The sequence below is a fragment of the Fusarium venenatum genome (genome assembly GCF_020744135.1).
Source record: "Fusarium venenatum strain MPI-CAGE-CH-0201 chromosome Unknown EDB82scaffold_4, whole genome shotgun sequence".
Lineage (NCBI taxonomy): Eukaryota > Fungi > Ascomycota > Sordariomycetes > Hypocreales > Nectriaceae > Fusarium > Fusarium venenatum.
The window spans coordinates 2183509-2208740 of NW_027072132.1; the positions used below are offsets into that span (position 1 = coordinate 2183509).

At 48.3% G+C, this 25232-nt stretch overlaps 8 protein-coding genes across 8 annotated transcripts; 5 read left to right on the plus strand and 3 right to left on the minus strand.

Moving 5' to 3' along the window:
• Positions 1-225: 225 nt before the first annotated feature.
• On the plus strand, positions 226-3044 carry EDB82DRAFT_302087 (uncharacterized protein). Its single transcript, XM_025737577.2, has one exon. The coding sequence runs from the start codon at positions 518-520 to the stop codon at positions 2918-2920; it is 2403 nt and encodes an 800-aa protein (XP_025592424.1). The 5' UTR covers positions 226-517; the 3' UTR covers positions 2921-3044.
• Positions 3045-3788: 744 nt separating this feature from the next.
• EDB82DRAFT_529251 (uncharacterized protein) lies at positions 3789-4585 on the minus strand (the record flags this gene model as incomplete). Its single annotated transcript, XM_025737578.2, has 2 exons — positions 3789-4466; positions 4535-4585. 2 exons carry the CDS (start codon positions 4583-4585, stop codon positions 3789-3791), a joined length of 729 nt encoding a protein of 242 aa, XP_025592425.2.
• Positions 4586-8520: 3935 nt separating this feature from the next.
• On the plus strand, positions 8521-9965 carry EDB82DRAFT_512981 (uncharacterized protein). The gene is made up of 2 exons (XM_025737579.2): positions 8521-9197; positions 9290-9965. Exons 1-2 carry the CDS (start codon positions 8847-8849, stop codon positions 9635-9637), a joined length of 699 nt encoding a protein of 232 aa, XP_025592426.2. The 5' UTR covers positions 8521-8846; the 3' UTR covers positions 9638-9965.
• A 1320-nt stretch (positions 9966-11285) lies between these two features.
• On the plus strand, positions 11286-12506 carry EDB82DRAFT_579218 (Tautomerase/MIF superfamily; the record flags this gene model as incomplete). Its single annotated transcript, XM_065609994.1, has 3 exons — positions 11286-11660; positions 11720-12118; positions 12183-12506. The coding sequence occupies 3 exons, from the start codon at positions 11286-11288 to the stop codon at positions 12423-12425; spliced, it is 1017 nt and encodes a 338-aa protein (XP_065463269.1). The 3' UTR covers positions 12426-12506.
• A 1320-nt stretch (positions 12507-13826) lies between these two features.
• Positions 13827-15214, plus strand: EDB82DRAFT_561389 (Gtr1/RagA G protein conserved region-domain-containing protein; the record flags this gene model as incomplete). Its single annotated transcript, XM_025737581.2, has 3 exons — positions 13827-14059; positions 14110-14211; positions 14270-15214. The coding sequence occupies 3 exons, from the start codon at positions 13827-13829 to the stop codon at positions 15126-15128; spliced, it is 1194 nt and encodes a 397-aa protein (XP_025592428.1). The 3' UTR covers positions 15129-15214.
• A 32-nt stretch (positions 15215-15246) lies between these two features.
• On the minus strand, positions 15247-18147 carry EDB82DRAFT_512988 (anaphase-promoting complex, cyclosome, subunit 4-domain-containing protein). Its single transcript, XM_065608929.1, has 7 exons — positions 17683-18147; positions 17320-17632; positions 16691-17267; positions 15928-16638; positions 15830-15878; positions 15625-15774; positions 15247-15569 (listed from the first exon to the last, which is right to left on the minus strand). The coding sequence occupies exons 1-7, from the start codon at positions 17912-17914 to the stop codon at positions 15301-15303; spliced, it is 2301 nt and encodes a 766-aa protein (XP_065463270.1). The 5' UTR covers positions 17915-18147; the 3' UTR covers positions 15247-15300.
• A 12-nt stretch (positions 18148-18159) lies between these two features.
• Positions 18160-20397, minus strand: EDB82DRAFT_467529 (uncharacterized protein). The gene is made up of 5 exons (XM_065607919.1): positions 20231-20397; positions 19731-20174; positions 19432-19667; positions 18577-19381; positions 18160-18526 (listed from the first exon to the last, which is right to left on the minus strand). Exons 1-5 carry the CDS (start codon positions 20231-20233, stop codon positions 18437-18439), a joined length of 1578 nt encoding a protein of 525 aa, XP_065463271.1. The 5' UTR covers positions 20234-20397; the 3' UTR covers positions 18160-18436.
• A 439-nt stretch (positions 20398-20836) lies between these two features.
• EDB82DRAFT_302227 (uncharacterized protein) lies at positions 20837-23700 on the plus strand. Its single transcript, XM_065607433.1, has 3 exons — positions 20837-22267; positions 22319-23573; positions 23623-23700. The coding sequence occupies exons 1-3, from the start codon at positions 21074-21076 to the stop codon at positions 23643-23645; spliced, it is 2472 nt and encodes an 823-aa protein (XP_065463272.1). The 5' UTR covers positions 20837-21073; the 3' UTR covers positions 23646-23700.
• Positions 23701-25232: the final 1532 nt, after the last annotated feature.

A 25232-nucleotide genomic window follows, 5' to 3' on the forward strand; every position in this document is an offset into this window, starting at 1 on the left:
ATATATTTATTTATTGTCAGACTATAAAATGCTGAGCCCTTTCAACCATTACAGACACACTCGCATTGCTGTTCGGAACTATACGAGAACGAGCACAACCGTATACCTAAACACCAAGTATCAATCGTGGATCCATTCACTCCCGGGCCTCCCGGATCAGCGCACATAGCCCAGCCGCCCCGTTGAGGATTGATTCCTCTGGTTCAGCTCCACCGCCTCCGTCCCTGCCTCCGTTTCCGTGGTCAGTTTTAATTCTTTAGTTTGGGCCGAGGAACAAATAAGAACTACTTCACTGCCATGTCTGACAATCATTCGGTTTATCTTCCTTAAACAGCATATTCCTATATTGTACGGATCCTGTCTCTGTTCAGCCTCCCGGTTCAACATAACGTCTCGGACCTTTCATGCAAACCACCATTCAACTTCAATCCTCTTTTTGTCATCACGTTGTACCAGATTGATGTTTCGACTGTTACTTACCTATCTAACTTGCTGATCGAGCCCGACTCTGTGAACCATGGCTACAAATGCATCAACTGAGCCTTTACCGCGTATTCAAAGCACGGACTTGCAAGAAGATGAAGATTCCATCATCTGTAACCAAGACGAGGCCGAGGCAATCTTGCAACCCGCTTTGAGTGAAGCTGCTAGACATTTGACCTCACAAAACACACCCGCCATTGAGAAGGCGCTGGCATTGGACAAGAGTCGGGCTGGTTTCTTTGGTGTGCCCACAGATAGAGCTGGTGACACAAGTCCTGATCTCTCGTCTTCACCAGAGACGTCACCTCGGGTACCACAGTTTCCTGCTTCAACCAGATTCCCCGTGCCCACATCGCCTGAGCCACCTCAACATGACTTGCCTTCCCCGTGGCAAGCTCGACCGAAGCCACCAGCGACCAAGGGTCATACAAGCAGACCGTCTGGAAGTATTCTGGGCAACGCATTGGCACCAGCTAGGAATCGATCCAAGTCGGCGGGACAGGAGGCATTGAGGAGACTCCAGAGAGCGTTGCCGTCTCTTAGTCCGCCTACACATCTCTTACCTTCCATGTCAAACTCGTTCTTCTCAAGTTCTCAGGATAAATCGAGTGCAAACCATCCGGCCGCCCCAAGTCACTCATCCCCAGTAACCCGCCAGCATTCGTCTCGAATCCCGTCTAACGCTCTCGGTGTCGCTCAGCCATTATCACAACAAATTCGAAGGCCCGCTTCCAACCTTCAGGAACCAAGCACATCATCTCCCCCTGTGCGACCAAAGGCTCTCAGGCGAGTCACATCAGACGACACTCGTCTATATCACAGTCTTTCTCGTACGTCTTCTCTTGGTGATGACGAACGTTTCCAGGACGTCCGTGAGATGGTCAACATTCGGTTTATGGCCCTCAAAGACAGCCTTCCTGATGTGCCAAACTTCAAGATGCCTAGTCTCCCTAAACTTTACAGTCAAGCTCGAAAATCAACGATTTCTCTCGGTACATTCAACACCCCTGACACGCCACCGAACCAAAGCCAGGTTCCGAAAGGTCTTGACATCGACTCGCAAGATGGATCGGCTGTCCTGGACCGGGTTTTGGAATCTTTGACTGGCGACTTGGTGATCATGGGCGGCTACCGTGGCTCAGTCTTACGATCCGCCGAGCCACCTTACCACCAGGTTTGGGCACCCGTGAAACTCGGGCTAAATATGCGCAAAGTCAACTTGGAGGTCGGGTTAGAGGATGAAGACGAGGAGCGTATGGAAGAGACCATCAAACCTGATGGCATGTTAAAACACATCGGTCCCGTCGACGTCTCTCGAAAGTTGATCAAGAAGCTCCGCTCTTGTGACAACGCCAAATCGGGTAAGCTACGAATCTGGGACTACGGTTACGATTGGAGATTGAGTCCTCGTCTTTTATCTCGCAAGTTGCAGGAGTACCTGCAAAAGTTACCTTCAAATCAGCCCGGGACACCATCTGGTTCTCGCGGAGCTCTTGTCATCTCTCACAGCTTGGGAGGCATCATTACACGCCATGCTGTCAACCAGAGACCCGATCTATTCTCAGGGGTTCTGTACTGCGGCACGCCACAGCGTTGTGTTAACATCTTGAATCCACTACGTCATGGCGATGTAGTGCTCTTAAATGAGAAGCTTCTCACTGCAAGCGTCAACTTCAGCATGCGAACGTCTTTTGTTTTCCTTCCAGAGGACGGGTTCTGTTTTGTAGATAAGAATACGGGAGAGGAGTATCCTATCGATTTCTACGATCCCTACGAATGGATCAGGTGGCATCTAAGCCCGTGTATGCAGCCTACTTTGCCGCCTCATAACCGCCCGCAATCCTCGTCTTTCTCGTCCTTCTTTCCGAGTTCGCTAAGAGCTCGTGCCGAGAGCAGAAGCGAGAAAGGCCCGCCTTCGCCAACGGCAGTTGCGCAAGACCACAACCCTATGGCACCACAGCTGAACGGGAGCGGCGCCAAAGTGGAGGAAAAGAAGCCATCAGACTTGGAACGCAAACGTTACTTGGACTACCTCAGTCGAACTCTTGCAGCGACACGCAAATTTCGATCCGAACTCGTCCACTCGCCCGAGCACCAAGAAGCCAATGCCTACCCCCCTCATGCCGTGCTCTATAGCAAGAGTATTCCTACAGTGTATGCTGCCCAGGTCACTAGCCGGGAAGGAATTTGTTGTTCCGACGCCTACGACGATCTTCTATTTCGACCAGGAGATGGCGTCGTATTAGCGAAAGAGGCTATGCTTCCGGAGGGTTATTCTATTGTCCGTGGTGGCCGGGTTTGCACCGAACGCGGTCATATCACCATGCTCGGCGATCTTCCGGCTATGGGCAAGGCACTCGAAGCAGTGGTCAGGGGTCGCCGGAAGGGCATCGGCATGGGAGTCGGCGGCGACGAAGCAAAGAAGCCAAGTAAGTGACGGGTTCTGGCTGAGTTGACGTGACACTGTGTGGTGCCATACAGTTATTCCGCAACACGATACCGCACCGAAAAGAGCTGCCGCCGCCACTGGATCTGAGTGCTTGCGAAGCACTGCAGATGTGGCTGGGTGGAGGCAGTGCGCCTATGTCAAACGAATGAATGAGTGATACGTGAAGAGGAAAAATTACAATAGGTTTTATGCATGCATTGGGGAATAGACATTGGTAGTCTCATATCTCATTGTCTATGAGTTGTACACACATGGCACATATCAGCATACATGATCAAGGCAGGTCGAAAAGACGGCTTCTTTGGCAAAATATTTCTCAAGTAATGACGGGGAGTTTCCCTATGCCCACTCCTATCTCTTTACGCGACACCAACCCTTTGCGACAGACCTGTTGTAACCTAGAAACCCCAAGGACAAAAGTAGAAAGAACAACTAATATCATCCAAGATGCAGACAATATGATAATATTTTGCGGTACTGTTTTCCCCGCTTAAAAATAATATCCCCAGGTGCGAACGAAAAATGACAAAATGGTGGGTATAAGAGTAAGTGCAGTCACAATCTTCGCCTGTAAGCAAATGCAATGCCGTCCTGGCATAGGTATGTAAAACGACTGTTCAACAGCCCAAAATGGCTTCATATAAATATATCTCATCCAGTCCAACGACGGGCGGAAGCGGCGTTTAGGGGGTATGTGCCGATGTTGAGGCTCGGCGTTTCTGCTTTCGGTGTTGGAAAGCGTGGGTTGTGCAACGATTTCGCGCTCTATTATTCCAGTGAGCGAGTCGTGTGTTCTCAATGGCCATGATGTTGTATGCCATGGCCTTGGTCTCTTAGAAGCAAAATGAATGTGCCTTTAAGCAGCGCCAACGCTTTGAAAAGCGCTGAGTGGTAGAATGCTCCAGCATGGTGGTGTCCAGCCGGGTGTTTGCTCACACAAAGTCGCAAGGGCAGTCCGAATCTGGTGGGCCATGCGCATGTAAACCATGCTGGGCTCTACGTAGCTTTCCGAGCCCCGCGACTCCTCTGAGCGAGGAACAAAAATGATCTCTTCGAGACCAGGCATGCGGGCCTGGATGCGTCGGAGCAGCTCAACGGTCAGACTGGCGGCTGTCATGGAGCGGTAGGAGTCGTCGACCCAGAATAGAGCATCATTAATTGCGAGACGGCGAACAAGAGCGAGTTCCTCTGGGTCGCACATGGACATGATTGTTTGAAATTGAGAGTCTGCCGCCATATAACCATCGCGAGGGCCAAAGTAGAGGATATCACGGTCCGGGTCGAGGAAGACTTGACCAGGACCACGAGCGAAGCCAAAGCCAAGACCGTAGTACTTGAGGGCTTCACTGCGCGACTCGCTGCAGGCGTGGAGGTTGGTGGGAATGGTCGCTGGTGAAGTACATCCAGTCCACGAGGGAGAATCTGAGCTGCCGGGCCAGGAAGAGCCGTACTGAATCGGGACGAGGCGGGTGGGAGGGAGATTGTAGTTCCAGATCTTGAGTCGCAGTTCTGCGGGGAGTTTGCAAAAGTTTCGCTGGGGAAAAGAGTATATGAGCTTCTTGCCTTGATAGAAGGGAAAAGAGAATGGGGGGTTTGACTTACAAAGGCGCATGAGTCTGGCGATTGCGGGTCAGCCATTGATGGAGCAGCCATGGCTGAGGTTGGATTGTTGTTGATCGTGTAATTGAATATTGAAATGATAGTTATTGCGAAACGTTGATCAAGTTTACAAACGTCAATGGCTTCAGGAACAATAGGTATTGTGAAGTTTGGTTCCGAGTAAAGCAAGTGGTTTGTTCTGGTAAAATAAAGTGGCATGAAAGAGAGTTTAAAGATGGTTCTGGTTCCAGGATAAAGACAGAATCGAAAGGTCAGGATAATACAAGTCACATTTGAGGGGCAGGGAAACGATACTAATATAATCAACTCAAAGAGGACCGACCGAACCAAACAATAAGAGGATGAATGACGATAGAGGGACTCGGAAGGGAGTGTTTCTCATCTCGCACCCCCATCTCCATGTCCAGGTCCAGCCTAAAACCGCACAGTAATACATACCCTTACAGGATCCATGTCCTTGCCCATGCTTGTATCCATACCTACCCCTGTTCATTCCCCGTACAAGCAAGCTAAAGCCACATTCTAAGTCAAGGCTCGGCATCAAACATTAAATTGAATTGCACTGGACTACTCTGGCTCCCTCCTCTTTTGTTATCCATACTACGTAGTAACCGTCGGCAAAGGCTCAAGCCCAAGAGAATCCTTTGGTCCTTGAGCCAATGGCTCCTCAGTTAGTAAAACAAAAAAGGGACGGACGGATCCAGCCCCATAAGCCACAGAAACAGTACAGGCCTGCGTCTAAGTTGTTGGGAGATACTTACTTAGTCTGTGCTTGAGGCTCGATTCAGAGTCTTCTTAGTAGCATGTACCTCGACCCAGCCTTACAAACGAAAGAAAGATGATGCGTGGAAGTAACAAAGACGCATTTGACAGGCTGGATGCGTCCAGAGTGCACGTGTTTCGTGACCCAATACCAATCCTCCCCTCAGTGTACTATTAAGAGCGAGAAAAAGCATAAAACCTGATACCACCTCAACTCATGAGAGCAGGTACATCGCGGGCAGAACCGAATTCTCGGGTCCGGAGCAACAGAGACGGGGGTGCCACTCTCAAGGGTTACCATACGCAGTTAAGCCTATAGAACAAAAAGGTTGACCTTTACTCCATCAAGCTGATGGTCTCCCAGGTTCTAACCCGTCCTCCCTGTATTGGAAGTCTCAGTGGGTCGTCCATGGTTAGATGAAGAATGGTTTCTTCCACCATCTCGTACTAGCCTGTTCATGCCGCGTTCAAAGCCGCCACAGAACATGTTGACTGCTGCAACTCCAATGTTATCCGCTTTGCCTACGCAATGCATGCGTTGACCCCGTTCCCGTGTCTCGCATAAGCCGCCAGCGAGAGGGGGAGGGAATAGACTTTTTGGAGTAGGCTGTAAAGAGCTTCGAAAAGCAGACATCTGACCAGGATTGTTTAATCTTCTGGTCTTCCGAAAACGCTCATCCCTCTCAAAGGTATTGTTTCTTGTTCGTACTTGGCTCAAGGTCAGGGTCAGGGATCAAGCCCTACATAGGAAACATGAACAAGTGAATTGTCCAATCATAACGCCTCATTGCCTCCGGAGCATTTCCATCTGGTCGACAATGCCAGGACCCAGGACAAGACTTGTCATCTGTTCTGGAGTGACATGGGTCATGTCATGGTTTCCAGAATCCATACTTTTCTTTGATTGGCTGAATTGGTCAAATGCCCTTTTTTTACTTGCGGAGGGCCGTTGATCTGGAGCTTCTCAGGTCCAACCAATAAAGCTGCATCGTACAACGATACTGACGATGGCTCCCTTACCCTAATGTGAAAACACATTGCATGTCTCATAACATAACTCTATTCCGATCCGTAAGAGCCATGTTCATCACATTAATCTCTCGTTTTCTTTTTTGACAAACGTACAGACACCACCCCCTTCCATGGGGTGTCGATTTATGAGTAGCGCCTTTTGTCTGTTCTCGTCCTCGTCGCTCTCCCCGGTGTGGGACATAGTTAGCCGTCCAAGTGACGGTTGTGTATAGTCTATCCGCATGCCGTTCGTGGTTCCCGCCGCAAGGGCCAAGGAAGGGTATTTGTCAGGCCCTTGAGGTCGGGTGCAGTAGAGCCCAGCTGCTCAGCTGCGAGTAAGTAGCAATAACTTTATTCTCTTGAAAGTCGTTGATAGGCTCCCAATCGTCAATTTTCTTGAATGCAGCTCTACCCAGAAACAGTTCAAGCTAGGCAGCTGCAGTCTGCAGAACATAAATCTTGCATTAGGTATGTTTTCACGGTGCTTCCTTGTGAGCTGTCATGTCCGTTGCTGAGGGCAGAATTATGTATGTATTGCTCACACCCGTAATTAGCAATCCTTGGCTGCCTGTCATTCAGCTGACTTTGGACTAACAAGGTAAACCTTTTGGAGATAGACATTGATCTTTGAGTAATTTAGCTGTGCCAGATCTGCATTTCGTAGTCTTTGATGTCTGAAAGACAAGGATCAGGTCTTGTATGTAAGTCGGACGTCCGATTGTATCCTTAAATCTGCCAATGGGAATGCGGCGTTGTATTTCATATCGGTGTCATGCTGTTTGTTGTTAGGGAAAATACACAATGCCGGTCTCCGTATCTTGTCTCAGCTATCCGTATTCTGTTAGGTTCAATGCAGGATTTGACATGTAGGTTTGTGAGGGGGCTTGTAAATGCCATGGGTGGTGTATTTTCGATTACTGAACGTTAGGGATTAATGTCAGACTCACCCCCTGCTCAATCATTCTGATTGACTCGTCTATTACGGGGCATTGTTGGTGCTGTTGCTCTAACCGTAACCGGCGAGAACGCTACTGTCGATCATCCGCAGCGCCTTACAGCCCAGAGAGAGACAGAGAGACGCCGTGTTGGTACTGTGAGCTTCTGGTCACTGTAGAGAAAAAATCCCAACGTTGTGTCCGAGTTCCCAAGGTTTGAAGCGTCTTGGGTGCCAACGTCAAGTACTCAAGCTCAACAAAGGCATGGTAATCACATCGCACCAGCCATTGACCGAAGCCGTTGGTCGCGTTCACCGGTATGGTTATCGTGAAACCATAATCTTCATGTCGTCATGTGAATAGATTCTAGAATAGGATCTTCGTCTCCGATTGATTCTGTTTTAATTACTCGATCCTTGCTGTTGCAGGTACTGCGCCGCAAGTCCCTGTATGAAGACAACTGTCAGGCCGCATCAATGTGCCCGGTATTCATGTCATTATTCACTGCAGGTACGGTGCAGTAGGCAATCCTGAATATATCATTTATCATGCTGCCTTGATAGATGAGCAAAAGCAATCTATCAAGCCTCATCTCGGATGTGTCACAGACCGAACAAACGTTAGGGTTTGTAGACTCGTAGGCTGTCGGCCCCCCTGCTTTGTTTTGCGTAGGCTGGAGCAGTATCCGTAGAGCTGAAAAGGGCGTTGCGTTGCTTTGATTCATCTTTTGTCTTTCGGAGTGATGCCAAGTCTAGGCCGAATAATTTCGGGGTCCACATGACGGTCGAGGCTAAGGTTATTAATTAAGAATTCTAGTCTAGTCGGCTGTCAAGAAATGTGGCGTTCGTTTGTGGCTGTCAATAATCAGGTGACGACACATGTGACTTGACAAATGTCTTGATACAACAGATTCAACTCTCTACAGTAGTCCTAATGCTCAATTATAATCACTGGCTGGCCATTCCTGCAACCTTATGTTCCCCCTAATCTCCAACATACATAAGCGCTCACACCAAGGGTTTGACATGGACTAAAATAGATGTTGATAGCAACCATCTTGGGCAGATCGGGAGTCTCTGATTGGCCAATGCCTCTTGTAAGCGCTCAAGGCGACATACTCAATACCTTTGGTGTAGGAGTCCCAGCCAATCGAGATACAGCGTTTCTCTTGAATGTCTCACAGTAGGTATTAGGTAGGTATGGGTTGCAGTGTTTAAAGAAAGCAACCAGCGCGTTTATGCTGCAATTCTCGCATAAGCGCTTCAAACTCATCACATCAATCGGATTTGTCGTGTATCATTGGTCTTTTTTCGCTATTGTCGTGATGGCGTTCGTCGCTTAGAATTAAGCCTATATCATATCTTGTTTATTGATCTTTGTTATATCTACGCGAGAAATCCCCATGATATGAATCTGAATTAACTTCTATTTCCTCATCTTCCTTGTGTGGTTGTGTTTTTTCTCTTTTCCTTTCTACATACCATATTTCGTTCCTTTCTCCAGCCGGTCTTGGGGTTTGTTTCTGTTCTACCTAGTTCCTCGTCCTTTCTCTGTGTTTATTTCGATATATCATCCACATCTTCAATATGGAGCCCACTACCACAAACATGTCTATCGGCACCAAGACCGAGATCTCGGCCTCCAACTTTGAGACAGACGTTGAGTCAGTCCGCACCGAACCCAGCTTTCGCCTCTATCGCCTGATCGACAGTGCCAGACTGGGCCTCACAGTCCTTGCTCTTGCGGCTGGCCTGACGATCCTCGGGCTGTCGGCAGATACCGTCGCTGTCTATCATGCCACCTACGTCCCAGAAGATTGGTTCCTGCAACTATGGCCTTCCAACTTTGACATGGGTCCCAGCATCGCTCTCGTAGTAGGCGGCGCCCTGGTTGTTGTAGCCAATCTTGTTTCACTGATCGCTGGCAAGATTCCGACTGTAAGGAACCCTCCAGTCTTTCCAGCAAAACAAAATCTCTTTCTTTTTGCTTTTTTCTTAGACTATGGAACTAACGGTCATGATGTTAACAGGCCCGCGGAAATGCTACTGTTAAAGCTGTCGTCAAATTTACACCCCCAGCTATCGCATTGATCGCTGTCATCATTTCCATATCCTTCTTTTATGGAGTGAACGCATCAACCACCAACGATTCTCTACAGAGCTGGACTTGTCGCTGGAAGGATGTGACCATGACCGTGCAGCCCCATTTTGGCACGCTATGCAAGCAGAGCAAGGCCAGCGTTGGACTCGCTGTCATGTTAGTCCCCGTAGAGGTTATCATCCTAGGATTGGCGGCATATCAATTCGTTCTGGAGAAACGCTTCAGCATGACCTCGCATGGGTCTGGGCGTAAAGCGGGAAGCCCTGCCTTGTCCTGAGTTTGACGTCCCGGAGCAAAAGTTACCAAGCCCTCGGGCTTGGGCTCGCTCGGACTCAGCCGCTCAGATCATGGCATGGATAGACCTGGGGACCACCCAGAGATTGGCCGGAATGATGTGCTAGTAACTATCTAGTATCATGGAAGTTCAAGCATATGGATTCTCTCCCGTTACCCAAGGAATTGGAACGGAAAACCGGAGCTGAAGCTGCAGAAACATGGACCCAGTTTGCTGGAGCTAAATACGATAGGTCATTTCTTTTTGACAACACATAATAATAACTGGCACTTTGTTTTTTTTTTACTGTGCCCACCGTCTTCTATTCCTACGCCGAGACAGAACAAGACCCAGAGCCCAGTAGTTCGGCCATGCCTAGCGAAGTGTCAGATTGATGATTTGATTGAAGCATTGCAGAAATAACATTCCGGCAGTCTGGATTGCTTCTCACTCCTTGCATCTATGGCGTTATGCCTGCAGCTTTCTTGACGTTCCAACTTGTTGGTTTAGGGCTGTCAATCATTATTGGCGCAGTCTACTGCGTGTGATACTTCTCTCTGTAAGACACCTCAAAGTAAGTTCAATGGTTCGTAACACGATGGGTTACATCGCATTCTGTAAACTACCTAGATGCGGTCAATGCATACGAACAACACTGGAGGAAGCACAGGTGATAATCAAACAACCAATCAATTAGTACAGACAGACAATTCTTTATCAGGGCAACCATTTCGCGAATGCTACAGCAAGTAGACTACCTGGGTACCGTGCTATTTCCTTTGGGAGCCTTCCCATATCGTGGATTATCACTATCCGATACTTGACAGCCCAAGGCACGGTCTGGAGATCGAATATGAACAGGTCATCGTCCGCCAAGAGCCATCCCTGTTGGGCGCTGATACAACCATGTCAAGAATAACATTCGAGTTACAGTTACAATAGCATCCTACAGAGCTAGTCAGCAAGGCCGCAATGCATCTTCGCTTACTTGCTTGACGAGATGAAGAGAGGGATGCTTGTCTAGTATTGTGGAACAAAGAGAGGAAGGATCATGTTCCATTGACAAAAATCCGTAGCTCTGTGCACAATGATTGCGTATCACATGCGTTTCACATATAAGCGCAACATGGGAAAAACAAAGGGAAGCCTGCATGTATTGTAGTACAATTCGAGGAACTAGAGGGTCGTCTGGCTGATTCTGCTTCTGTTTTCCAGCCTCATTATTTTTCAATTCCTTGAAAACAGTATGTACTATCTGTATTGGAGGTAACGGAATTCCTAGAACTTCAACAGCTGCTATCCAACATGTTTCATACGACGCTTACATACATACGTAGTTGATGGCATTCGTATCCAACGACTGCAGTAGAGCATCAATGGGCCTCCAAAGGCAATAACCTTGTCGTGTATCTAGTCGCAGAACGTAACACATATATTTCCACAATATTACTCTTTGTTTGGATAATATTGAATGGCAGTAAAACATATGCCAATCATGCGTTCCTGCACAGTATCGGGGGACACGAGAGGTTTGCATGCAACAAATACTCAACCCTTCTACAGCCGGTACATGATAACTTTGACTTGCTTCTGATCACCATACTCTCCTCTGTGGACCACTTCCTCGTCTGAGGGTTAGCTCGTTGCCGCAATGCACCTATCACCAGTAATGACCATACCATATATCCCCAGCAACATTCCTCTCCGACCACCCAACTCGAAGCAGGAGCCGCCAAGCCCTACACCACCACCCAGGCTAGTTCTAGGTGAACACAGAGTCAAGCCTAGACTGAGCAAGCCAAGTCTGAACCCAGTCCTGGAGAGTGACCAGCGACTGTCTAGAGATGTTGAACAGCTGGTTTCTGGAGATGCCAACAAAGTGACAAGAAAGCACTCGTTACCCATCCTCTCCAGAAGACGACGCGAAGTCTCAGATGAACTAGTCTTATTAAAGCAGAGTGACGAGGTAGGTGATCGAGTACGATGTGCGTCTGCTGTAGTGGCAGAGATCAAGACCAATGTCATTGTAAGTGATCCGTGTCGTCATGAGCATGAAAAAACATTTGTCTTACTGTTAGTCACAAGATTGAAGACGAGTTTACTTTCACCACTGAGCTGCCAGAGTACCTGTCCATACACTACAATCGCCCTGCATCATGTATTGTAACGACCCTTCAGCATGGCATCTGCATCCAATTTGGCGGGAGCTGTGCTCCGTCTTATATCATGAGGATCGAAGCGCTCGATCGAGATATGCAGCCTGCAGCGAACAAGCGGAATATTGCTCTATTGCAGCGGCACATGGAACAAGCCCTTGGTATTCCCCCTTCCAGAGGTTATCTCAGATTTGTTCCTGTTGCCGAGGACTGCGCCGGGTGGAAAGGCAACACTATTGCTGGGGAGATATTGGATGCGAAAGACCGTGTGCAAACAGTGAATGAACGTCGAGGGTCTATCAGAGCTCCGAGGCGAAGATCCAGCAAGGTAAGTAAGCCCCAAGGGATATCCTCCGACCCAAAGAATCCAATTCTGAACACGTTGGATTTAGGCCTTTCGAGAAACGAACAAAGCAGTTATATTGATATTAACAGATACCGCTCCACAACAGAGCGATGTAACTACAAGAATACCCACGAGTGGCCCTTTAGACAGCAAGCCGGTAGTTCAAAGTGAAACACATGCTGGGAAGGACGAAACAAAGGTGTTGAAGCGCAGGAAGAGTTTCATTCAAGCCCTGTTTCCGAGATCCTCGAGTCGAATGGCGGATAGGGAACCAGAAACTAGAAACTGAAATCTGTAGTATTATTTGCAAATGTATGTATATCTATTAGTATGTAAAGAAGGAGTTGTTTATCATAACAGCTGAACAATGAAGCGCAGACGGCGATAGTGTATGTTCAGTATAGGGTAATATACAATCAACTAAGATTGGTATCCATGGAACCTACACAAATTCGGTACATGCCCTGTAAAGGGACCTAGTTTAGCGGGCTGCGGGGAGTTAGATTGTTAGTTTTAGTGCTGTGACTTGGGCGGTCCAATAGGCGCGTGGATGTCAAAGCTCCCATCACCAGCCACTCCCGAATAACTAATCAACAACCAAGATCAATCATTCCAATTCATCCACCATTTCGACAACAGAACGAGTGTATATCAACAACGCATTAAAGAGCAATAATTCTTTCTATAATTTAACGCCCTGCGCAAACAATCACCAGCCAAACACGAGTGCAGTCAAACTTTTATAAGTGTCGACTTGACCTGCTCACCAGCCAACAATTTGACTCTCAGCCTCAGCCTCGTCCAACGGAGACTTTAGGCGGACATAGAAAGTGATATCGTTCCGGTCTTGCGGTATCAAAAAAAGCACCTGGAATCTATAAACAAATATGGAGGTAAGACTATGAACTCTCCTGCTTGACGCGTGTTTTTCTGTCCCAGCGCCCAAGTGTGCGCTTGACCCCTCCTGCGACCAACACAACACGACATCTACAATGCCGTCACATCATTTGTATCTCCAAGGGTCCTCTCCTTAACCTGTCAGCTCCCGAAATATGTCACCAAGCATAGGGAACATGCGTTCGGTAGTGGCGCTGGCCACAGAAATACAGACAACATGCTCCAAGGCATGTCCTGATTCGACCGTCGCTCGCTTGACTGGGCCGCTCTGTAGATGAGTCTGTGTCACCTCAAGTGAGAGGATGCGCGTCTCTTATACGATACGAGGCTTCATACGAGCCACGCCGGCCCAGGGGATATGGTTAAGGCATTGGCGCATGGCTCAAAGAAACCCGACACTTTAATTCTTCTTAAATTGCAGACTGGAACCTTCTACCCCCTCACTCGCTCATGCGGCAATGATTTATGCAACAAAACAAGTGAATCAGCTGTTATTGTTAGCTCCGCGTCGATGTCGAAAAGCTGCCAGTGTCATTGGTATAAAAGGTCACCGACGGGCAGTGACATGAAATACCCGCCAGCTGGCAGCACCTGATGGAGCAGATCTAAAGGCAGAGCAGGATAAAAGGAGTTGAAAGCCAGAGCTGTACTCACTTAAAACTTGAGGCACAACCGTCCATCTGCTCGGTATCAAGTGAAACGAGCAGAGCCCGCGTTGCTTTTTACATTTACACAGAGCACCCTCGTCCTCAACACCAAACCATCCCCATCACTGGCCACTTCCATTCACAAAATGTCTCTCAGCCCCCCAGTCCATAATTTCTCACGCTCCTTTGATGAGGCAGATGATACATCGGCCAGCGGAACAAGTCCAGCCCAGCTAAATCTTCAACGTCTTTTTGAACAGTCACTCAGCGGAGCTCCAGCGTCCAAGAACGATGCGCAAAAACCAGCAGTCCCCGGGCCCAACTCTGCCGTTGCGCCTCCAAAAGGGAAACCGCGTCTATTATTGATGGGTCAGCGAAGGTAAACTGAATCCTGGTAATAACTGCATGGTTGCTAACCTATGGTCATAGGAGTGGAAAATCTTCCATCTCAAGTGTAGTCTTCCACAAGCTGCCTCCCAACGAGACTTTGTTCCTCGAATCAACTGCTCGAATTCAGAAGGATTCCATGGCGTGCGTATCGCTAGCTGTCTTAGCTGTCTATCTTCATAAAGGCTAACCCAATCCATAGATCATTCATGGACTTCCAAGTCTGGGACTTTCCTGGTCAAATCGACGTCTTCGAGAACCCTGGATTTGATATTGAAGCCATATTTAGTGAAATTGGCGCTCTCATCTGGGTCATTGACGCCCAAGACGATTATCTTGAGGCAGTCATGCGTCTCAACACCACAATCCTCTTCCTGCAGCGAACCTACCCCAACATCAACATCGAAGTCTTTATTCACAAGGTCGACGGTCTATCAGACGACTACAAGCTTGATATCCAGCGTGACATAACAATTCGTATCCAGGACGAGTTGTCAGACCACGGATTCGAGAATGCGCCTGTCACTTTCCACCTCACCTCTATCTACAACCACTCTATTTTCGAGGCCTTCAGCAAAGTCATTCAGAAGCTCATCCCTCGCCTTGGAACGCTCGAGTCTATGCTCACAAACCTGTGCCGTACCTGTCGGTTCGAAAAAGCGTACCTCTTTGATGTCCTAACAAAGATCTACATCGCGACCGACAGTGCTACTGCCGATATGGCCAGCTACGAGATTTGTAGCGACTACATCGACGTCATCATAGATATCACCGAAGTGTATGGAACGTGGCAACGCAGTGACGAGGGGCGTCGCCGTCTTGAGGGGGAGCCGTGGAGTACGCCTATAGACAAACAGATTGGCTGCAACACTGCAGAGAGTTGTCTTGTCCTTCACGACGGCAACAAGCCCATCATGCTGCGTGAGGTAGATCGTTACTTGGCTCTTGTTGCTATCATGAAGGAGGACTCGTACGACAGCATGCCTTTGGTCAACATGAACGTTGAGGCTGTTGTTGAAGGACTGACTGAGTTCTTTAATATCACTAAGCCTCGGCAGTGAATCGGTGGTCCTCATGCATGAACGGGGAATCTACATGTTTCTATTCTATCGTGTAAATTATTTATACTAGCGTACGTGCCAACACTAGTTCTCTGCGGCCTTCTATGATACATGCCGCTTTTGTACTTGATCACTATTTCCCACGCGATATGCACGAATTAGGAATGGAAGGTTAAGACCGTGTGCTGGGAAATGCAAACGTCTTGAGCGTGGTGCGGTTACTCTCCAGCACACAGACTCGAGCAGGCATTTCCCCCCTTACACTATTCCTGTCGTTGACTTCCAGACGTAAAGGTCTGGTTATTGAGTTCTCAGGGAAAGAATATGCCGTGAAACCGTCAACCGATACACAAGATGTTTTGTTGGGTTTGTCGGGATCGTAGTCACTATATGAAAGCTTGTCTGGTTGGATAGGTGCGCAAATTACTTGCGGCATATTATCTTACAAGCGCGATCAGTATTTTTACTCAGGGGCAAGATATTACCACAAGCTTACCTTGATCGTTGCACATAATAACAAGTGTTTCGTCGTTAAGAAATTTGAATGCGATGAGAGTACGTGCCTCAAGGTCAATGCGACAGCTCGCTGGGGATCTGTTGGTGCTAATGCCATTGGTAATGTCGATTCCAACATGGAAGATTTGAACTGTACTAGGTTAACACCTTGCATCTTTCTAGAGGGTATGGCTAAGTTGGACTACCTTCATTCTTGGCCTCCTTGGTTGCCAGAGCAGCCATAACACTCGTTTTCTAGTAGAGCAGTTAGCAAGCATTAGGTCCACGCGACGAAGAAAAATACCTGGTTCTTCGTTCTATTCATCCTCATATCCATGTGTGATATAGGATCACCGATCGAAAGTCGCATTGGGGTTCCAAGTCGGACGCTGCGCTTCTTTGCCTCTGCAATACCACTGAAAGTGCGATTTGCCTGGTTTGTTACATATGAAACCAGGAATTCGACACGAGATAGTGCTTGCAAGCCAGGCTGGCCGTTCTCGCACTTCATCAACTGCTGATCAAGAATGTGTATAAGACTTGAGCCACTTTCTAATTGCTCACAAGTTTGTTCGTATTCTTCGTTTCGCATCTCATCGAAGAATATCTTGAGAGGGCTGTCGGTAAGATAATGTTCGATATAGGTCAGGACTTTCCCCACATCCATAGTTGCCTCCTTCTCGGTCAGTTCCTCACTCATGGAGCTAGAAGAAGCGAGTCGGTCGATCTGGAAGCGAAGCCAAGTAGAGAATGCCATGAAGCTCTCCAGCTCATCCATAACGTTGATCAGAATTTTGTGCCCAACGAGCTGAAGGCACTGAACAATATCCATCAAACGATTAATCTGGTTAAGTGAAAAACCAATGTCATCTCGGGTGTGGTGGTATTGAGCTAGGCCTCGCAACCTGCTCAGGATGATTGCACAGCGATCTAGAGACGGGAGATAGTTCTCGTGGACCAAGTTTCGAAGACCCTCTAGCCCAGAGACTACTGCTTTATCCCATCGTTTGTGTCCCTGGGTAGTTAGCCATCGATCGATCTTATGTTTCGAAGCTGTCTACACTTACTCGTTCTGCTAGGCTCTCCACAAGCCACTCACGTACAGGCTCATAGGCGTGACCTGTTACCGCTAAGTGATATAGAGCTGAAACGACACTTCGAGGGCCAGTTTCAAGGTTTTCGAGATCACCCTCAATGCTTCGAAGAAACCTTGTAGGTAGTTCCCGCGTATTTCGCCATTCGACCTGCATATGAAGCTGCGATTGCTTGAGATATCTTAATAGCTTTTGGAGTGTAGTCAACTTGGAAGCAAGAAGAGAGAGATTAATAGGGGAAGAGTGTATGAAAGGCATGTCTATAGGCACCAAATGTACGTCTGTTGGTCCATCTGCTTTGTCTGCAAAAAGCAACGCATGAGTCGATACATTCGGGTGCGAGGCATGAAGGATCAGTTGTGAGCTTGATGAAGGGGCAATCCTGGGGCACTCGAAATTCCCGATGATGAAGGAGTCGTAAATACTGATCTGAATCTGCCCATCGCTCGTCCCGACAATCATGACGCTGACCTGGTCATACTCCTCCGGCTTTGGGGGCTGGAAGAGAAATTCTATACCAGTGCGTAATGTGAACACTAACGCGTCTTCTCTATCCGGATTTATTAGTATGCCAACTTTGCTCAAACTTGTTACAGACATACCCTGAGCCAGCGCTACTGTTCGGGAGAGGGCTGATCTTGGGCAATGCCGTGTCGACCTCGAGAAATGTCAATTCGCGTGGGAGATCTAACGGGAGGCTATTTCCATCAGGCGCCAACCCATCTCCCAAGTTGTTCTCCAGAGCCTGGCTGACCACATTCGAACTGTTGTCGGCAATGCTACTGTTTGCCCAGCCAATATGCGTGATCTTGCTCCCGGACGTATCTCCAACTTTGAGATGATGGGCAGCCTTGTTGTTTTCGAGTCCCATCAACCGAACAAAGCCATCACTCCATCCAACAGCAAGGAATTGGCCTAAAGACTGTGTAAGCAGTATTTTAGACATGGTGGCTTTTCTCACTAACCATCAGATCTCCAAGTCACTGCTTGGGCGTCCGGCGCTTTCTGGCCTGGTGCACCAAGTTGGTGAATCTTGGAGACGATTTGCCCAGGAGGCCTGTACACGAGGAGATTTCTGTCTGCTGCATCCCAAGTTGCAGAGAGATCGAGGGTTGGACAGCTCACAGGGCAACCATTAGGTGCCCTGTCTTGAAGCTCTGTCACGCTGAAGAGCGATAGCTGATTTTGCTGCGCCATAGCTCCCTCTATTCTTGACGCAGCACACGAGTATCCTCTCAAACCAAAAGAACCATCACATGCGCAATGAATTTTTGGCTTTTACGGTGGGCGAGCGTGGTGCTGATGTGTAAGTTGCAGCTACTTACCTACTTACCTACTGTGAGATGAGATGGTCCAAGAGAAGGAATTAGTGATAGCACCGTGCGTCTGAAAATAATTCGCACCATGCACCCAGACACGCAATTTCGGTCTCAAGAAATAGATGATGAAGCATCGGTAGCCTGAGCCCATTAATTTTTGTTTTTATTACATCTCTGTTGTTACCAATACTGATTTTGGTGATTGTAAGAGCAGGCTCCTGATCATTTAACCCAAACACATAAACATCAATTGTCGTTGCGCCGTTAGGTTCTGGACTGCCAAGACACTGCTACTAATGTCTATTCCCAGCTCTACTCAAATACATATATATCCCTTTCCTTTTATGGAGTAAATTTGCTCAGAAAGTTGTTTCGAAATCGGACGAATTTTGAGATCCATCTATTCTACCAAGAAGTTGTCTGCATGAGACTTGATTTCTTTGGAGAATGTCACCTCCTCATCCTCCTCCAGAAGAGACGCAGTGTTGACCTTTGAAATGGTTAGCAAGATCGTAACAGGCATTCGGTATATAAACTTACATCAACATCAATGTATGGTGTACTCTTGTTGAATCGGACGGTCATTGGGAAGAAATCGTTCTCATCACCTGACTCTGCCTCAAATTCAAACGAACCGTTAGGGTTCTCGTCATCCACGTTACCAATGGACCACTCAATTGTGTCTCCGGAAACATCGTAAGTAGCGTCAAAGCTAGAAACAACAGGCTCGCTGCCCGCATAAGGAATCACGACGCTAACATCATTCAAAGCGTCACCGCCTGTCAATTCGTATTCAACTGTGATGTTGTACTTGTCTCCATCTTTGTTAATCCATACAGTGAATGTAATCGGGCATGCGCTGGGATCGTCGACCTTGGGAGAGGCTCTCCATCGTAGTACACCGACTGCATTGTTGGTTGGGAATCCGCGAGCAGTGTTGCTCATCTGGATGATCTTGGAGCCGTTGAACAAATTTCGGTCAACATTAGGATGAGTGCGGAACTGGACTCCGTGAGACGCAACAGCTTGGAGACCAAGCTTGATCTTTGTCAGGCTGGGGTCCGAGATTCTCAGGACGAGATCACCGCTGATAGCTAGTGAGTTGACAGCACCCTCTCGAGATAGCTTGGCCGAAATAGTCTCTGAAATGGCGACGTGGATGGCATCGCGGTCGAGGGTCGAGGAGACACGGGGTTCTGGTGTTTCAGCTTGCTGTTGAGGTGCGGGTGTAACAAGAGGTGAGTTGTCGATCTCGCTACCCATATCACCTCTGACTCGCTCAAACATATCGGTCGTCTTGGACTTCTTGCCCAATTGCATACCTTTGGCTTTGGGGGCCAGGGGTCTCGAACATGTTAGTTGCTTGTAATCCAATAGAAAACTGACGATACTTACTTGCCGAAGGACTTGTTCTTCTCAGCCTCGTATGAGTCGTATGTGCTGGTATTCGATTGCGAAGGAGGGTTGTATGAGGGATAAGAAGGGCTTCGGGGCATGCCGCCACTGCTGCCCATACCGCCGCCCATGCCGCCCATAGCACCGGGACGACCACTGCGAGCAGCATCCTTGCGCTGCATCTCGAGCTGCTTCGCCTTCCGTTTTCGCTCCTCGGTGGCCTCCAATTCTTTGTTCTATGCATTTATAAGTATTTGGCTGTGAAGAGGGGCACAAATGGCCCGGAGGAGCTTGCTTACTCGTGCAATAATCTCCTGGATGCGTTCCTCATGACTCTCCATGTCAAGGAATGTCTTGATTTGACTGATGGTAAGATTCTCGCGGTACCCGAGGGTCACTAGCTCATCAAAAGCACTGAGCAGTTCGTAGGCATTCTTAACGATCTCACGCTCATCGAGGCTCTTGCAGGTGCTGGAAACCACTTGTGCAAACAAATGCAGAGAGTCGATGTCCTGCAAGATATTCGACTGGCGGTTGGTAATGAGGACCATGTAAAGTTCGTCGAGGGGTTGGTAGACGAATCGGACGTTGTCTTGTTCGACGATGGTGTGTTGTGTACCGCTATCGGCGAGTTTTGGGAACGAGGCAAGGAGAGCTTCTATACGCGATCGTGGCATCTCTCGGAACTGTCTCGAGAGGACAGCTTTCCCTCCACGGGTGCAAATCGAAGCCGCGAGGACGACCTAGGTAGCATCAGTACGTGATGTAAGCAGGTGTGATGATTGTAGATATTGCGCACCATCTTGGCTGGCTAATTCAAGCAGTTTTTGTTGATTGCGATGTAGTTTGCAAGTTGTTGAATGTTTGTCCCCTGGATGTTAGTAGGTAGAGCGGGCCAATATTCAAGTCAGGTCGGTGGGAGGTGCAGGAGTCAGTAGAGGTACGTACCTCCCCTCCAGGTACAGGCCACCTGGAAGAAGCTGTTATGGAAGGGGGATGATAAAGAGCACCTAAGCTACCATGCACCTGCCCGCCTACCCAACGCTAGTCTTATCAAGGTAAGCGCCAGCCTCTCCCTGGCCTTCCACCTCTTCAGCCTTTCTGCCCGGGGTCCACAACCTGCTGAATCATCAACGGCTTGCCTTTAGTACCGGCCTAGGCACCTGATATTGCTACCTACGCGCTTGCCACGGTTAGTGGCATCAAGTTACCTTTGTCTGGGTTGGCCCGTTTGCCATTTTCGCCTTTCACGTCGACGCAATCTGCTGTTTATTCATTTCTTTCTTTCAACAGCGCAATCACAACGCAAAACACGGCTTATCTAGGGAACGTCACGCGTTAACGTTCTTCTACTTTACACTCACACACAGAATCTGACTCACTAAATCAAATGTCGCATACCAGCTTAAATTGCATTTACATTCAAGCTTGGTCTTTGACTGTTTGATACAACCCATTACCGCGTCTGCAACCTATACCAGAGCTTGCGCCCCTCGAGAACTCCGGGTTTCTTTCCTTTCGCAGCGCATCTCTCGTTGCATCGCGAACTATTTTTTTACATTTCTCAAATTTTCGTCCTTTATCTCGACCTGCCTGCCTAAGTGAAAGTGTTTTGAGGCACCCAAGCACTCGCCAAAAAAACATGACGGAGATCGAAATGGATCCCGATATGGCCAAGTCGGGCTTAGACGGCCGAAACGAAGACGAGATGATCGATTTTGACACCGAAATGGCAGACTCGAATCAAGACTTTGAGAAGTTGGATGTTAATCTCGAAGGTGCGGATAGAGAGATGGAAGAAGACGAGGATGTTGTGGACCACCACGCTTACGAGACGAACGGGATGATAGGCGAAGACGTCGAATTTGACCTTCATGACGTCGATGACACAGCACATAGTCCGGAACCTGTGGATTATGAAGTGAGCGAGGCTCCTGAGCTTCAAAAGCAAGAACCTGCTGTTATAGCACAGTCGTCCAACGAGGAAGAGCAAGAATACGATAGTAACCCTGTGGATTCGAACGAAACAACCACCCAGAAAGATGATATCCCGGATGACCGCGCATCTACACATGAAATCGATTACGAATTTGAAGAAGACGCAGAACTTGACAAGCCTCAACAGGATGTAACTACCGAGACAACCAATCAGCCAGCAAATCCTGAGGAAGAGCAGACAATCGATCCTGCTACAAGCTACAAAATCCAGGAATCCGGCGACAACACCCCTGTATCTGAACAAGACGTAGTTGAGCAAGTCCCGGAGGAGCGACATGCCCCCAGCAGTCATGACGACCATGACAAATCTCTGGATCCACAGGAAACGCCGGCCGAACATGACGGGGCCGCACTTGAAAATGTTGAAGCCGAGGACTTGGCTGTGGATGACCATGCGCAGTTAGATACTTCCAACAGCAACCAAGAGTTCTATGAAGAACATACACTCAGCCGCGAAGAGGTCGTCGTTCCAGGAACAGGACATGATCTCGAAACCATTGATGAGGTCAAAGCCGCGGAAGGCGACGGTTATGAGGTGGGAGAAAATGAACACAATGAAGACCAGTTGGTCGACACCGAACATGCAGAACTTTCAGCCTCTGATGAGGACTTGAACGGGAAGTCAAATGACGACTTCCCCGCTATCACGGTACAGTATAAGGGAGACGAGTTCCCCATGTTTTCTACCACCACCAACAGCTTTTTTGCCGACACATCGGTTTTAGATCAGCCACTTGTGGAATTGCTGGCTGGTCTCCGAACCGAACTGGAAAACGAGATCACCGCGGATGACGACTTGGTACTCCAGGTCGACGAGCTCGGCCTCGAACTTTCGGAGGTGAGACATAGGCTAAATTTCCGCCGAGAACCTGCTAACATGATGTGCCAGGCAACCCAAGGCGAACTCATGACAGATGTTACTTTTCGCCAAGTCCTTGAGATTTTTGATGTTCTTGTTAAGAATCAAGATCCTGACAGTTCACGGACCATGTATACTTATCTCTTTACTAAACCGAACGCAGAGAAGCGCCTCGAATCCCTCATTGAGAGTGCTACGGCAGGCAAGGGCCTCGACGAAGTTATTCACCTCTTCGAGACTCCTATGACAGTTGACACGAGCATGCTTGAAACAGCTGCGACAATCGACGGCGTTCATGAAGAGCTGGACGAATTTGATAGCCCGGTTGATGAAAACGCCGGTGATGGACAGAACGGCAACGGTCACCACGATGAGGCAGACGAGCCAGAAGTCGATGATGAATATCCAGTAAACGAACATGCGAATGTTGAGGTTACTACTCTTGATGTCCAAGAAGTGACCAGCCATGAAGTTACTAGCCAAGACAACAAAGAAGTTGCTACTGAAACCCAAGTTGCAACACCAGCTAGTGCTTCGACTAATGCCGAGGCGCTACTGGAAGTCGCCGAAGAACCTAATGCGGCCATCGAGAGCGAAGACCACGAACAAAACGGTAAAGCAACCTCACCCTCCACCAGTTTCATTTGTTGCTACTACCCCGACTTCTGTCTTTGTAAACCCTGCGTCTCGGGGTATGTTGAAAAACATAACCGAGAGGAAAGGGAATACCGGCAATCCCTGAAGGCCAATGACGGACTTGTTCACGAACAGCCCGATAGGCTAACCCTCATACTCTTTCCCTACAAACATGCACACTCTATATCCGACTTCAGCACAACTTTTTCTTTCAATGATACTGACGAATTTTATCCAGCGCACGCTGAAAGTGATGTCGACCCATTTGCCAATTTCGAACTGGATGATGATGCTGAGGTAAACGACAATGTGGTTGTCGAAGCTACCGAAGAGATTGGAGGAATTGAAGAGACTGAAGAGACTGAAGAAAACGGTTTCGGCAAACCTGAGGTCACCAGCGCCCAGACTAATGGTACGAGCACCACTACCACGCTGCAGGAAGAGGAGGAGGCTGCGTTTTTCAACATCGACCTTGGCGAAGTTTCTACTGAAGCCGAGGCAACTAAGGTCAACACTGGAGAGAACGACCTGGACGAAATCGATTGGAGGGACGAGCCTGAGGCAGATGATCAAGAGCCAACCACACCCTCTGCCGCTGGTAAGCGATCCCGTGGGGATGACGACGAACACGATGCGGAAGTTGAGCAAGGTACGATGCGACACTTTCTCACAAATCGACGTTGACTGACCTTACGTAGATGCCAAACGTCGCCGTCCTTGAAACCTTCTACCCCAAACTAACTACCATGATCCTCCAATGTCGGCCAACGCTCTCTCATCGTAACTAAAAGCAATAGCTGCCGGTAGTTCGGCGCACAGTGAGGACCTGAGCTATTGATAGAAGGATCTTTCGGCCGGGTCATTGTCTAGTCCCACCGTTGCAGCGACTTTTCTGGTGGTAAGAAATCGGTTGTTTCTAAGCAACTCAGCATGGGCCAACGAAGCCCATGTGAGTGTCTTCAGCGTAGGTAAGTAATGAATAGCCATGACTAACACAATAGGACGATCTGGCACTGCCTACAGGGTCAGAGCCTTTTTTCGGCCATCGACGACATGGCCTTTGTTTTTGTTTTTGTTTTCGTACTCGTTTACGATGACACAAGTGCCGATACCCCTTCCCCTTTCAACTTAATAGTTTAGAACGAACTGCGATGCCTCAGTCGGTAAGAGAACTGGTGGATTAGTTCTGTATGATCTGGCTCGTTGGATGGAATGAGGCGTTTTAGGGGTGAAACTCAAAGCTACGGGTGTTGCTGGGAGTCGAAGCTTTGGAGGCGATTAAGATGAACAGCATTCGTGATGGGGATCTATACTGAAGTCGGTGACAACGCGAAGGCACATTTTGATGTTGGTATTGCCTTATTATAGAAAGCAATGCAAACTTACCAGCACCCGCGGGAGGTTGCGTTGTTGAGTGAACTGTTGGTTTAGGATCTCATAGGCCTTATAGCTGTCTCGATCCGATGCATAGTAGTATCTCGCCAATTTTATCACAAACACATTCCAATGTTGCTGATCAATTTATCTGCTTCATGTTGTTTTGTTGTAGCTACAAGCAGTCGATTGATTGACCCTGCAGATAAGTTGTGCTGTGATGCAGACGAACTTTATGAATCAAAAACAGCCCTGGCTTGAAACAAATCATCCACCGCCGAGCATTAACTAGAACCACCGTCTTAAGCAAAGGCCAACCCCTCCTGCATTAAAGGACGTCATGGATCCCCGTTTCAAGGTATCGGGTACATTAGGGGGTTGATTAAGTTTGTGCGCTAGGCACGTCGATCAGGAACAAGACTTTGGCCATCCAAAATGACAAGGTGTATCATATTTGCGGTGCAACAATATCATTTTCCAAAGCAGTCAGTCATGTTTTATTGTTTCCAAAGGTATTGTGTGGAACGGGCCTATGTAAGTAACCTACAGGTGAGGCTTGGATGTGGGAAATTTTAATGTGGCGTGCGGGAGGCGTTGTAGGGGATGTTCTCGATCCATCTTGTCCGTATCCCGGACTGGCCTATCCGTACATACAGCGGAGCTGAGCGAGGCACTACTGAATTGCGGATGCTAAAAAAAAAAGTACCCCATCATCAGGGTACCAGAAAAGTTGGCTGCCAGAAACATAAGGGACTAAATTAGTAGGCCACATTATGCGACTTGGACTATACTTGTTAGGCTGTTTATTTTTGTAGCCTAAAGCTTAGAGGTCAATTCTTCTGCTACCCACCCCCAAAATTCACTGATTTATCGATGCAGTGCGGGTTGCTGACGTGGACACGAGGACTCCATGGTTCAAACGGGACAAAATGGG

Excerpts from the sequence above, each read along its gene's own strand:
- EDB82DRAFT_302087 (XM_025737577.2), top strand. The coding sequence starts at position 518 with ATGGCTACAAATGCATCAACTGAGCCTTTACCGCGTATTCAAAGCACG.
- EDB82DRAFT_512981 (XM_025737579.2), top strand. The coding sequence starts at position 8,847 with ATGGAGCCCACTACCACAAACATGTCTATCGGCACCAAGACCGAGATC. Across the intron at positions 9,198-9,289 it reads TCGCTGGCAAGATTCCGACT|GCCCGCGGAAATGCTACTGT; the intron begins GTAAGGAACCCT and ends TGATGTTAACAG.
- EDB82DRAFT_512988 (XM_065608929.1), bottom strand. The coding sequence starts at position 17,914 with ATGGCGCAGCAAAATCAGCTATCGCTCTTCAGCGTGACAGAGCTTCAA. Across the intron at positions 17,633-17,682 it reads AGTGACTTGGAGATCTGATG|GCCAATTCCTTGCTGTTGGA; the intron begins GTTAGTGAGAAA and ends CACAGTCTTTAG. Across the intron at positions 15,570-15,624 it reads TATTATGTGCAACGATCAAG|ATAATATGCCGCAAGTAATT; the intron begins GTAAGCTTGTGG and ends CGCGCTTGTAAG.
- EDB82DRAFT_467529 (XM_065607919.1), bottom strand. Across the intron at positions 19,668-19,730 it reads TCCAGGAGATTATTGCACGA|AACAAAGAATTGGAGGCCAC; the intron begins GTAAGCAAGCTC and ends ATAAATGCATAG. Across the intron at positions 18,527-18,576 it reads CACCATACATTGATGTTGAT|GTCAACACTGCGTCTCTTCT; the intron begins GTAAGTTTATAT and ends ACCATTTCAAAG.
- EDB82DRAFT_302227 (XM_065607433.1), top strand. The coding sequence starts at position 21,074 with ATGACGGAGATCGAAATGGATCCCGATATGGCCAAGTCGGGCTTAGAC. Across the intron at positions 22,268-22,318 it reads TCGGCCTCGAACTTTCGGAG|GCAACCCAAGGCGAACTCAT; the intron begins GTGAGACATAGG and ends ATGATGTGCCAG. Across the intron at positions 23,574-23,622 it reads CGATGCGGAAGTTGAGCAAG|ATGCCAAACGTCGCCGTCCT; the intron begins GTACGATGCGAC and ends GACCTTACGTAG.